This window comes from Miniopterus natalensis, chromosome 1 (assembly GCF_054644295.1).
Source record: "Miniopterus natalensis isolate mMinNat1 chromosome 1, mMinNat1.hap1, whole genome shotgun sequence".
Lineage (NCBI taxonomy): Eukaryota > Metazoa > Chordata > Mammalia > Chiroptera > Miniopteridae > Miniopterus > Miniopterus natalensis.
Genome location: NC_142081.1, coordinates 34,197,216 through 34,211,440, shown reverse-complemented (window position 1 = coordinate 34,211,440; position 14,225 = coordinate 34,197,216). Strand labels below are relative to the sequence as shown.

At 37.4% G+C, this 14,225-nt stretch overlaps 1 protein-coding gene across 1 annotated transcript in view; it reads right to left on the bottom strand.

Moving 5' to 3' along the window:
* Positions 1 to 705: 705 nt before the first annotated feature.
* DLGAP5 (DLG associated protein 5) overlaps positions 706 to 14,225 on the bottom strand; it is a 36,332-nt gene continuing 22,812 nt past the window's right edge. Inside the window, exons 15-19 of the mRNA XM_016198154.2 lie at positions 13,017 to 13,209; positions 8,447 to 8,504; positions 7,631 to 7,874; positions 6,754 to 6,806; positions 706 to 1,197 (exon numbers count right to left, since the gene is read on the bottom strand). Coding sequence (XP_016053640.2) covers positions 1,057 to 1,197; positions 6,754 to 6,806; positions 7,631 to 7,874; positions 8,447 to 8,504; positions 13,017 to 13,209 — 689 coding nt within the window. The 3' untranslated portion in view covers positions 706 to 1,056. The remainder of the gene's footprint in view (positions 1,198 to 6,753; positions 6,807 to 7,630; positions 7,875 to 8,446; positions 8,505 to 13,016; positions 13,210 to 14,225) is intronic.

Here is a 14,225-nt window from a genome sequence, read left to right as displayed (position 1 = left end):
GGTTACTTTGTACCAACCTCTTTTACATGTTCAAGGCCCTGGGCCCTTAGAAAATCTCACTTTTATATATGCTTCTTTGTTCTTCAGGTCTTGCTGCTTGAATTGTTCATTAACAGGCTGTTAGTGAATAAAAGGCACAGTATTTTTATCTTTTGGTAAGACTTTAGGCATTTAGAGAACATTCTTCTAAGTCAGCACCTCATATAGCCTTCCAACTGCTCGCAAGGATTCAATACTGTCTTTCCCACACACCTAACACCCTCTTCCTCTGCCAACAGAAGAACATAAGTTTTCCTTTCTTGTTTGAAAACCCCTAATCTTAAGGAGGTTATCCATAAAGCTCCTGCTTATTGGTCAAGTCATTTGAAGGCAGAAATAACTGGACCCGCGTCTGGTTACAAGCTTTAGCTACTCTGACTCTTCTTGGTGCTCTGTTACTCTGATGGCTCTGCCTTCCACAGACCTACATGTAAGAGTTTTATAAAAACACTTCAAACACATTAAGTGATTGACATATTCTCTTCAAAGGAAGAAGGCATTTCCTTCAAAGCCTATTAGTCGTGTCAAGGGGAAAATGAAAAAGGCAAGAATTTAATGGGCACCTAGTTAACCATTTGAAATTGCAACATGTAAACTGACATCAGAATCCAGAAAGCTCATCTAAAGAAACTCAGTACACCTCAGAAAATGCAATACGCAAAGCCGTTTGACATCAACAAATTTAATAGTTCAAACTAAAAATGAAGTATGAAAGGATACAAGTATTTCTGTCAAAGTTCATAAGCTCTGAGTAAGGTCGTTAGCTTTAAGCTTATACATTTTAAAGAAGAGACGCAAGGCACTGTACATTTTTTATTCGGCATGGCTGTTGTACAAAATATCCCCACTTTCCCTGAGAGACAGTATATCTAAAACACACTTGGATGAACACTGACTATTAAAGTATTACATGAGACCATATAAATGGGTTGAAAAGAAATGAACAAAAATATAGAGTCTTCAACCTTTCGATATTCTAAGAACATACCAGAGCATTGATAATATGAAGGAAAATGTTCAGAATTCTTCTGGCTGTTCTCCACTGAGGGGCCTTAGAGGTGAAAAGGTAATCAGGTTACCACCAAAGGAAATGTGTTTGGCATGTTCATGATGTCTCCTCTCCACAGGAGTGAATGGATTACTGCAGTTTAGGTCTGTCTAGAGAATAAATTCAGAAAAATCACTTAAGGAACCATTAAGAGTTTCACCAATTGACTTCAACATTTCAAGTTAATAGTCAATAACATAACATTTTTCCACATAACATTAATATTGTTAATAACATAATGACTGTGCAACTTTCCAGCAGATCTAATTTAAAATAGTTTTTAATTGAAAAGATATATTAAAAATACACGCCTACTGCCTGGCCTGCATGGTTCAGCAGTTGAGCATCGACCTAGGATCTAAGAGATTGCGATTTGATTCCCGGTCAGGGCACATGCCCAGGTTGCGGGCTCCATCCCCAGTTGGGGGCGTGCAGGAGGCAGCCCATCAATGACGATTCTCTCATCATTGATGTTTCTATCTCTCTCCCTCCCTTTTCCTCCTTCTCTCTGAAATCAATAAAGATATATTTAAAAAACACACAAAACATGCCTACAAAGGTGATTAGTAATATGCAAATACACTTCAGCAGCATATGCACAAAGAATACAATTGAGGCCATATCTTAAGTCACACATGCAGATATCACAAACCTACTCTAATCATATAACAGCATTTAGTAGGCCTTTTACTAGAATGTGATCCTACTAGGATCCTTTCTCTTTGCGCCCCCCCCCAAACCCTACTTTGGATTCAAATGATGCTATAGAGTAATATTTTGGTCTAAAGTAGACAGATGAATCTATAAAAAAATTTAAAAATTTCTAATATTTATGGAAGTAGAAAAGAATTGACAAGGAAACTAAATTATAAGGTACTAAGATTTATCCACAAAATAATGCATAAGATAATTATGAAGCAATTTTAATATTATTAATATATCAAAAACAGAATATGATTAATTTCCAGATTGATTTATAATATAAGGACCAATCATTCAGAGTTCAGATCTGGGAACAGGATTAAATCAGATGCATATAACTAGGCCCTTTGCTAAAGTCTCTGACCCTCTAGGTCTCAGCCTATGATTAAAGAAGGGTAAGAAGACCAAGAAAGAACAGAGTGTGGGTCACAGTAACAAACTTCATTCTGCTCTGGAGATACAGGGAGGCCCAGAAGCTTGAACACAAAGAAAGCATCTTTGAAAGATAATGAAAGCCAAGATATAGAGGTCCTTAAGGAATTAATGGCTTAAGGAAGCCAGGCATTTGCCAGGCTTCATGAGATTAAAAACAGTTGTCTTACCCTACACTTGCCTTAATTAATATTTTATGTTCTGAGATCAAAGATTAGCAAATCAAGGCCACCTCATGACCCATTATGAGATTATTTCTTGAAGTAGGCATATATTGTTATGAATGTCCCTCTTAGAATGCTTTTGCTGCATCCTGTAGACTTTGATATATCATATTTCTGTTTTCATGCATCTCTAGGTATTCTTGATTTCTTCGATGGCCCATTGGCTCTTCAGAAGCATATTGTTTAGTCTTCACGTTTTTGTGTTTTTTTCAGTTTCCTTCTTGTAATTGATTTCTATTTTCATACCGTTGTGGTTAGAAAAAATGCTTGATGATTTCAATCTTCTTGAATTTATTAAGATTTGTGGGCTGAGGTGGTCTATTCTGGAGAATGTTCCATGTGCACTTGAGAAGAATGTGTATTCTGCCATTTTGAGGGTGGAATATTCTGTATATATCTATTAAGTTCATCTAGTCTAATGTATCATTTAAGTTGAATGCTTTTCTTTTTACTTTCCTCCTTTACTAGCATTTATTTTAACCTGAATTTATTCCCAGGCCATAAATTTTGTGTGGGTTTTTTTTTTAATTAAATCCATTTAGACACTCTATGTCTTTTGATTAGCAAATTTAGTCCATTTACATTTAAAGTTGTTATTGATAGGTATGTACTTATTGCCATTTTGTTAATTGTTTTCTGGCTGTTTTTGTAGTACTTCTGTTTTTGTTGTTGTTGCTGTTCATCCTTACCCAAGGATATTTTTCCCTTTTATTCTCAGAAAGAGTGAAAGCAAAGGGGGAGAGGGAGAGGAGTTGAGAGAGGTTGAGAGAGAAACATCAATGTGAGAAACATCAATTGGTTGCCTCCCGCATGCGCCCCAACTGGGGCCAGGAATGGAACCTGCAACCCAGGTACATGCCTTTGACCAGGAATCAAACCCATGACCCTTTAGTGTGTGGGCTCGACGCTTAACCACTGAGCCACACAGGCCAGGACCTCTCTGTTCCTTTTTTTTTTAATGTATCTTTATTGATTTCAGAGAGAGCAAGGGAGAGGGAGAGAGAGAGTTGAAATATCAATGATGAGAGAGTCACCATTGATTGGCTGCCTCCTGTATGGCCCTGACTGGGTTTGTGCCCACAACCCAGGCATATGGTCTGACCAGGAATCGAACCACAACCTCCTGGATCCTACGTTGATGCTCAACTGCTGAGCCATACCGGACCAGGCTCTCTGTTCCATTTTTTTTCCTTCTTCCTTGTGGTTTGATGGCTTTCTTTAGCGCTGTGTTTAGATTTACTTCTTTCTTTTGTGTGCTTACTATAAGTTTTGTCTTTGTGGTTACCATGAGGTTCACATATAACATCCTTTGTATATAATAGTCTCTTTTAAGTTGATAGCAACTTAAATTTGAACACATTCTAAAACTTTACACTGTTGCTCACCACCCCCCCAACGGTTTTTTTTAATAACATGTTTGACATCTTTTTATTTTCTGCTTCCCTTAACTAATTACAGTAATTTTTAGTTAACTTTACTATTTTTGTCTTTTAATCTCACAACTGCTTTACTATATATTTACATTTGTATATAGTGTACATATCCTTTACTATATATTTACCTTTACTATATATTTACTACCTTTACTACATATTTACATTTGCCAGTGAGATTTTTACTGTTCTTTTTAAATTTTTTATTGTTGACACTATTGCAGATGCCCCTATTTACCCCCCCTTTGCCCACCTGCACCCAAACCCCCCCCCCTTGGCCCTCTCCACACTGTTGTCTGTGTCCTTGGGCTATGCATATATGTTCTTAGCTAATCCCTTCACCTTCCTTTATCCAGTCCCCTTACCCTTACTCCAACCCCCCTCTGACATCTCTCAGTCTGTTCCATATATCCATGCCTCTGGTTCTATTTTGTTCATCAGTTTCTTTTGTTTATTAGATTCCACATATTAGTGAGATCATATGGTATTTGTCTTTCCCTGACTGGCTTATTTCACTTAACATAATAATCTCCAGGTTCATCCATGCTGTCACAAAGGGTAAGAGTTCCTTCTTTTCAGCCGTGTAGTATTCCATTGATTGTGTAAATGTACCACTGCCATTTTATCCACTCATCTTCAATGGGCACTTGGGCTGTTTCTAGATCTTGGCTATTGTAAATAATGCTGCTATGGACATAGGGGTGCATATGTTCTTTCTGATTGGTCTTTCAGGATTCTTAGTATATATATCCAGAAGTGGGATCGCTGGGACAAAAGGCAGTTCAATTTTTAATTTTTTGAGGAGACTCCACATTCTTTTTCACAGTGGGGGCACGAGTCTGCATTCCCACCAACTGCACTAGGGTTCCCTTTTCTCCACATTCTTGCATCATATGTATTCTTATTATTAATTAGTGCCTTTTCAGTTTAGAAAAGTCCTTTAAAAAAAAAAGTTTTTATTGATTTCAGAGAGAGGAAGGAAGAGGGAGAGAAAGAAACATCCATGAGAGAAAAATATCGATCAGTGGCCTCCCGCACTCCCCCTATTGGAGATTGAGCCCACAACACGAGCATGTGCCCCGACTGAGAATTGAACTGGTGACCTCCTGGTGCATGGGATGATGCTCAACTAACTTAGCCATATCAGCCAGGCTAGAAAAGTCCTTTTAACACTTCCTGTTAGGTGGGGTTAGTGGGTATGAACTCCTTTAGTTTTTGCTTATCTGGAAAACCCTTAATCTCAGCTTCAATTCTGAAAGATAACCCTGCTAGGTAGCGAACTCTTGGCTGGAAATTTTTTCCTTTCAGCACTTTGAATACATCATGCCACTCACCTCTGGTTTGTAAAGTTTCTGCTGAATTGCCTTGTACATAACAAGTTGTTTTTCTCTGGCTGCATTTAAGATTCTCTTTATTCTTAATTTTTGCCATTCCAATTATAATGTGTCTTCATATGGCTCTCTTTGGATTCATCTGATTTTGAACTCTCTGGGCTTCTTAAACCTGGATCTCTTTCCTTTCCCAGATTAGGGAACTCTGCAGCTATTATTTCTTCAAATAATTTTTCTCCCCCCCCCCTCCTTTTGTGACCCTTACAATGCAAATGTCATTCTGCTTGATGATGTCCCAGAGGTTGCTTAAGGTGTCTTTACTTTAAAAATTCTTTTTCATTTTATTGCTCTGTCTGGGTGTGTTTCATTGCTTTGTCTTCTAGCTTGTTGATTTGTGCTTCATTTTTATCCAGTCTGCTGTTGAATCCCTCTAGTATATTTTTCATTTCAGTTGTAACTTCTTTTTGGCACTTTCCATCTCCTTGTGGAAGTACTCACTGAATTCATCAATTCTTCTCCCAAGTTTCGTGAGCATCTTTATGACAATTACTTTGAACTCTTTATTAGGTAGATTGCAAAGCTCTGTTTCATTAAGGTCCCTGACCCATTTGGCAGTGGGCCCTGGAAAATTTCAAGGTAAGGCTATAAACCAAAGTTGTGAACCCTGGCTACACATTAAAATCACCTGATGAAGGTCCTACTACAGATCACTGAAATAAAAATATCTGGTGTAGGGCTGAAAACCAATGCTGTAAACATGTTGTAGGTAACATAGCACTTTTTCATCAGTGCCACAGTGAATATAAATCAGACAGCTCTGCTTACAGAGAAATTCACAGTTAAGAAGGGAAATAGATTTCTGAAATTATAATGTTAAGAATATAATATATTCACATTATTCTCTCAGGAAGAGATTAAATGTGTGCACTGTATACACTGTGTTTCTATGTGCACCTGTGCCTATACATTAATTAACATAGAGAGATGAGAGCTTTTACAGGAAGGCTTCACAGAAAGGGTAATGTCTGAACTAGACTTAGAGGCAAGAGAGTACCAAAAGTAAAGCCAAAGGAGCTTCAGAATAAAATAGCTTCCAAATAAATATAGTAACCTAAAAGGAACAGAATGAAAATAACCAATGATGACTGAAGGTAAGACAGACATTATCTCCCCAACTGCATGCTTCAGATTGGCTGAAACCTTACATTATATTTTTCTTGCATCACTTAGAAATACCTAACGTAATCCAAACCACATGTTAGATATTCACGTATTCAACCAATTTGTCATAACAAATTTGACATATAAATCACATAGGGAAATAGATCTTCAGAATTTAATACTAAAAATTACTATATTTTAAAGTATGTAAACATGAAACTTTGTTCTCATTTTGATAAAAATGAACGAATAGATTTCACAGTAAAGAAAACAATCACAAGATGTAAATTTTAAACTTTGTACACAAATTAAAATGTAATATTCATTTTATAAAACAACTCTAGTATATAAAGAAACTTTTCAAATTAAGTTGAAAAACTTACTGAATCAAGAAGATGGCATTCAGTTTTAAGACTTTTATTATTATCAAATAATCCTGAAAAACAAAAAAGAATTATTAACTTTTTAAAGAATATTCTTGCAGTCAAGGGTTGGCAGAAATAAAGCATTGAGAAATATGAAAAGTACTATATTATCAAATGCTAAGAGAAAAATAAAAGTCATAAGATTTTTAAAAATGTGTTTGAATTTCTTAATAAAATTCTTATCTTTAATTTTAGTATATAAAGAGTCTTCTATAAACAAATCTCAAACTTGTAATAATAAAGGTACCCAAAAGATGCTAGATGAAGAGCATAGCTAGAGTGCATTAAATGTCTGGCCAAAGTAATGTTCATTTGCCTTAGGCCCCAGCCAGAACAGCACCACAGAGTAGCCCGTGTAAATAGTAGGTGAAACTGTCAGACATTATAACAAAAGTACAAGAGCCATTTCCTACTGCAGAACAATCACAAGAAATAGGCAGGAATAAGAATTAGGGAAGAAAAATAGGGCATTTTGAAGAAAGGTTTGAGGATATATGTGCATTGAAAGGAGAAATAAAAAAACTTCAGGGAATTTTTCTAATTGTGAGTTTTCACAAACAATGAAGGATCCCAAAAAATTAGGTCTAATTTATATTATATCCAATATAGACTAGTATCTTCTGCTGATTTTTAATAGGTTTACCTCAAAAGGTCTGGGGTGGAGAATGGGGTACTGCCACACAAACTAATTCTCATAAAATATTTACTGTGAATATTCAATGTTTCAACCTTCATTCTTAGACACTGGAACTCAGAGATACTTACAATAATCTGTACATTTGTGCAATTTCATTTATTTAACAAAGCCTCATTAAATATATTAAAAAGACCTCACCTGACTGGAAAATTTTAGTCTCCTCTTGCTGTGAGATGTTATTGTGTGATGGTATATTTTTTTCAGGACTAGTCATCAAAACATCCTGTGTTGTCATTGAAGAATTTAGTTCCATTCCTTCCACAACTAAAATTTCTCCCTTTTTGTTGGTATTGATATCACATGCTAGTTCACCAGCAGGTGGAGGAAAACTCATTCTTTCACTGGGTAAACAATCCATCTCAAAGTTTATGTCAGTTACATCCTGGAAGTAAAATTATTTTAATTACCAAACATTGGAACAATTAGAAAAGGTCCTGTTTCTATTAAAAATGATAAAAACAGGAGGATGATATTCTGAACACAGGCTAACGAACACTGCATTCTTAAACAATTAGTTCAGATAATATTTTAACAGTAGTATGACTGAAGGAAAGTTCCTCAGCAAGTATCTGTACTCACTTCAGAGATTAGCAAACATTTTCTGTGAAGTGCCAGATAGTACTTTCTTTTCAGGCTTTTTGAATCATAGAGTCTCTGCCACATCTACTCAATTCTATTCTATTGCAAAAGCAACTAGATATAATACATAAATAAATAAATGTGGCTAGGCTATAATAAAACAATTTACAAAAATAATCTTGATGTGAGTTGGACAATAAAAAATGGCACTATAGTCTCAAACAAGCTAAAGGCCTTTGAAACAAGAACTATCATTTAGTATTACTGATTTCAGATTTCCAGTGGAAATTCTGGGGGTTGTTTATGGAGTTACTATGTATAATAATATAAGTAGATAGCATGCTGGGCTATCTAGTACATTAGAACAGGACTTACATGGTTTACTTCAATTAAATCCGGTAATCTAAGACACTGAGCATCTTCTATGCTGTTCCTGAAAGAAGAAAAGAAAATAGCATTGGACTCAGATAATCAAACATACTGCTATCTTTTATGTTTGAGACTATCTTTTATTGTCAAAGATAGAGCCTAGTCCAAGATCAGGCCTGATCCAAATAGATTAAGTTGGGACTATAGCTACTATAGAATGGTCTTACAAACCAAATGCATTCTTCCCCAAAAAGTTCATGAGCCTGTTTCCATGCTGGTCAGTTCACCAGCAATTCTCTGAACCTCATCCAAATCCAGAGCTACATACTAGAGAAAGGGCAGGGGAAAGCTGACTTCTGGGGAGAGTGGAGGGAGGTGTGAAGCAACAACCCAATTATTTTATAGCTGGAATTGGCTACATTTACTTGTTAGTTATAGCATATAATCCTGAAGTTCTTAACTTGTACTTTTTTTCTTTTCTAAAATATATCTTTATTGATTTCAGAGAGAGGAAAGGAGGAGAGAGAGAGAGATAGAAACATCAATGATGAGAGAGTCATTGATCGGATGCCTCCTGCACACCCCCGACTGGGGATCAAGCCCCCAACCCGGGCATGTGCCCTGACCGGGAATCTAACCCTGATTGCCTGGATCCTAGGTCTACGCTCAACCGCTGAGCCACGCCTGGCCGGGCCTTAACTTGTATTTTATTAAAAATATCTGTCTCATTTACCTTCCAAGCAGCTTTCACCTGGAGGGGAAGCAACTGCCCCACCCTGGTGGAAAACCTCTGGCCCCAGCCCCTGGAGTTTCTACAGCCTGAGGCTCATTAAGAGACTGAATAACAGTCTCTGGGTGCTCTTTGAGTCTTTGCCCAATTTGCTTCTGGATCCAGGGCTTGGAAAAGCAGAGCTTGGTGCACATCTTGGTCCTGTCCAAACACACCCAGACCCAGCAGAGGAAACTACAAGCTGTGGAGTGTGGAAAACTTCAAACAGGGTACTCAAGGCCAGTCAAAAACAGCACCTGACATTGGCCTGCACCAGAAACCGTCCAAAAGACTGGGAGTCCTAGCAGATCTACCTAATACATAGAAACAAATCCAAACAGTCAGCCAAAATGGGGAGACAAAAAAACAAGCCCCAAATGAAGGAACAAAAGAATTCTCCAGAAGATGAGCTAAATGAAATGGAGATAAGCAATCTATAAGATATAGAGTCCAGAATACTGATCATAAAGATGCTCAACAGCATGAAAAAAGATATAGAAACTATGAAGGAAATTAAGAATGACATAGTAGAAATAAAAAAACATTCGAAGGAATGAACAGCTGATTAAGGGAAGCTGAGGATCACATCAGCAAATTTAGAAAACAGGGTAGAAAAAAAATCACTCAATCAGAGAACTGAAAAGAAAAAACAATTAAAAAGCAGGAGGGCAGTTTAAGGGAGCTGTGGGACAACATGAAATGTAACAACATTCATATCATAGGAATACCAGAAGAGGTTGAAAGTAAGCAAGGGTTAGAGAACCTGTTTGAAGAAATAATGGCAGAAAACTTCCCTAACCTGGTCAAGGAAAAAGTCACACAAGTTCAGCAGGCACAGAGAGTCCCAAGCAAGTAGAACCCAAAGAGGCCCAAGGCCAGACACATCATAATTAAAATACCAAAAACCCAACACAAAAAGAGAATCTTAAAGGCAGCAAGAGAAAAACAATCTGTTACCTACAAAGGCGCTCCCATGAGGTTGTCAGATGATTTCTCGCCAGACGCTCTATAGGCCAAAAGGCAATGGCATCAAGTATTCAAGGTAAAGCAAAACAAGGATATGAAACCAAGAATAGTCTATCCAGCAAGGCTATCATTCAAAATAGATGGTGAAATAAAGAACTTTCCAGGCAAAAAAAAAGGCTAAAGGAATTTATCACCACCAAACCAGCATTGCAAGAAATGTTAAAGGAACTGCTGTAATAACAAGTTGAAATAGGGACTGAGAAACATAGGCATAAAGAAATAAAATGGCAATAGATAAGTACCTATCAATAATAACCTATCAATAATAACCTTAAACATAAATCGATTAAATGTCCCAATCAAAAGACATAGGGTAGTTGAATGGATAAGAAAACAAGACCCAAATATATGCTATCTGCAAGAGACCCACCTCAGAACAGGCTGGAAAAAAACCAAAAAAACTTCTGGAGGACTTGAAAGGAGAGATTGACAGCAATACAGTCACAGTAGGGGACTTGATCACCCCACTGACTTTACTGGGTAGATCTTCCAGACAAAAAATCAACAAGGAAATAGTGACTTTAAATGACACACTGAATCAGGTGGATTTAATTGACCTTTATAGAACATTCCACTCCAAAGCTGCAGAATAGGCATTCTCCTCAAGTGCACATGGGACATTCTCAAAGATAAACCACATGTTAGGACATAGAACAAGTCTCTACAAGTTCAAGAAGACTGAAATCATATCAAGCATCTTCTTGGACATTTACACAAAGGAATACTATACAGCTGTAAAAAAGAAGGATCCCTTGTCCTTTGAGACAGCATGGTGGGACGTGGAGAATATTATGCTAAGTGAAATAAGCCAGTCAGAGAAAGACAAGTGTCACATGATCTTACTCATATGTGGAATCTAATGAACAAAATAAACTGATGAACAAGAGGCATAGAAGCATGGAACAGACTGATGAACCTCAGAGGGAAGGCAGGAGAGGGTGGGTAGGGAGAGGTTAATATAAGAATTTATATACATATATGCATAACCCATGGACATAGACAATAGTGGGGTGAAGGCCTGGGGGAGGAGTTCAGGGGGGAGGGGATCAATGGGGGAAAAAGGGATATTTGTAATACTTTCAACAGTAAAGAGAAATTTAAAAAAAATGTCTCAACCTATTGCAAATTGTGAGTTTTGTTTTTGCTTTTTTTAATATACTCAATTTTTCTAGTTTTCAGCTTCATTTTGCCTTCACTTCACGAAGTTGTTTATTTGTAAGATGCTCTCTTTCAGCACTATTTTTGAGAATTAAGTAAAAAAAATTTTTTTTTTAATCCTCACCTGAGGATATTTTGTCCATTGCTTTTCAGAGAGAGTGGAAGAGAGGGAGGGAGGGAGGGGGAGAGAGGGAGAGAGAGAGGGGGAGAGAGAGAGAGAGAGAGAGAGAGAGAGAGAAAGAGAAACATTGATGTGAGAGACACACTGATTGGTTGCCTCCCGCACACACCCCAACTGGGGCCAGAGATCCAGCCTACAACCAAAGTACATGCCTTTGACTGGAATTGAACCCAAGATTCTTTAGTCCCAGAGCCAATGCTCTAACCACTGAGTCAAATTGGCTACAGTAGTAAAAAATTTTTAAAGGGTACTTATAATATCACTTAAGCACAATTATGGATCTTCTTAGAACAAGATAATAAACTACAGGATATACAAACAAAGTAAAATAACTTGCATTTAAGAAGTGACAATAAATTGATATTTTATAACCCATGGATTTCTGGAACATCCGAAATATTTTAGTCTCCCACAAAGGCTAAATAAACATACTTTGATTTATATCAAAAATTAAAAATTCTAAAACCTGTTCTATGAACTATTTAAGAACAATAACTTTCATTTGTTTCCTCTGTTTCAATTCATAGGGTGTTCTTTATATTTCTGACAGCCTTGTTTGCTGCTATGGCTGAGTATTCAATGTTGTCCCATCCCCAGATTCATAATAAATCTAACAGTCACCTTGGCTCCAGACTATCATTTTATTTCCTACTTACTTTAAAGTATCTTTTCTATCAGACTTCTGGTACCTTTATGTTCCATGAACAAGGATTACATAGGTGATTTTTATGCCATTTGTGCAGAGGCAGTAGAAAAAATGCACGCAGCATCCAGTTTCACTGATTATAAGTTAAATTTGGGTAAGTTACTAACTTTTCCAGTCTTCTCACTTGAAAAATGTATCTAGTACCTTCTAGGGTAGTTGTGAGAATTAAATGAAATGACACTTGTTAAGAACCTAGAACCATGTCTAGCCCATAATAACGGTTTAGTACACATTAGCTCCCCCTTCTCTTATGCTCTGCCCTCTGTCAAAAGAGCAACCTCAAGGTACTTTATATAAAGGCTGGTACAGTGTCTGCCTCTCAATGACCCTGTAGGGAGGCATCAGCACTGCTGTTTGTAGATAATGAAGCTGAAGTTAAGTTACATTAACTTGTCCAAAAGTTTCATATCCAGTAGGTCATACAACTGATTTTAAGCTCAGATCGGTCAAGCACCAAAGTTGCAGTCTGTTTTGCACCAAAGAACACTATAATGTTTTCTTTTCTTCTTAGTTCTACAGAATTAACTTTGCCCACATAAATATGACCATTTACCAATCTGAAATATTAAGCCTTAGTTTTCTCATTTATAAAATAGAAGTACTTGTGTATACATTACAGGATCATTGGGAAATTAAATTAAAAATATATGTCTTGCATATTTTACCAGGTTAACAATCTGAAATAGTATTTAATGTCAGCATCTGTTAAACTCTTAGTAACACATTAAAGAACTACCTGTTTTCAGGAATATTTGAAAGCAAAGTCTTCTCATCAGCATGTTCCCCTCTGGTACTCTGAGGATCAGGATTCTCTGGTGACGCTGTTTGTCTTAGAAGGCACAGATCAGCCCTGCTGTCAGACACAGCTTTGCTAACAGACTTAGGTGTCCTAAGTCTTTGAGAAAGATGCTCGGAAGAGATCGAAAGTCCTAGAAGATGAGAGAAATCACCTCAGTATCAAAAGTTCTTTCATTCACTTTCATTATAACTAGGAAGACCGTGCAAATTCTTCCTATTCCCCTAACCAACTAGCTTCTTTCTCCTGTAAAATCTCTTGTTAAAGTCAAATGCGCAGGGCCTTCAGTTAAAGACAGTATTGAACACACACATTACACTCTGCTTCCTCTCAACATCCCACTACTATAAGCGGCAAGAGCTCATCTTAAAAGGCAGAACACTACAAAGACCAAGGAAACTTTAAAAAGAGACAATAACCAGAAAATTTTGGAAGCTGTAGTGTAGATGTGTGAGTGGAATTTTACTTAATAGACTCAAGAAAATAAATCCTAAGCAACCCGTCAGGAAGATGAGAATCAACCCAATTAATACCACAGCATCCCTCAAAAGAATGGGTGGCCTCAAGTATCTCTCAAAGTGGAGATGAAGATGGAGGGGAAAACAAGAGTGGCTCAAAGTCACTTCAAAGAACAATCAGAGCCCAGGTTTCTTTCCTCATTCTGCACAGCTGGGCAATTGTCATGATCCCCTCCCTCCACCACAATTAGAAAACTGGAGACTTATTTCCCCCCAAAAAGGGAACAGAGGGTCTCTGGTTTAGGGATGACAGGTAAGGTTGAAAGATGGGTACTATATGGAAAACAAGGGGATTAAGTGAGTATTTACAAATAAACTGTTGAGACACTTAGGTTTTCCTAGCAACACGGCTCCTTGAAAGACTAGCAGCCAGAATTACACCCTTCAGGCAACAGGCTGAAAGAATGCTCTCTGAGGAATCTAGCCCGTGAGAAAATAAAAAAGTGATATGCAGTTCCCAGATAAGGGCGCAGCTAAACCACCCACAGTCAAGACCCAACCCATGCCCTGTCACGCAGGCCCGCCCGTAACCGCGAGCAGGTCGTGGACAATCTCCAGACGCCCCAGGAAAGCCTCTAACGTGAGAGACAGAAAACAAAACCAAACGGATGAAAGTACCTTGGAACAGACA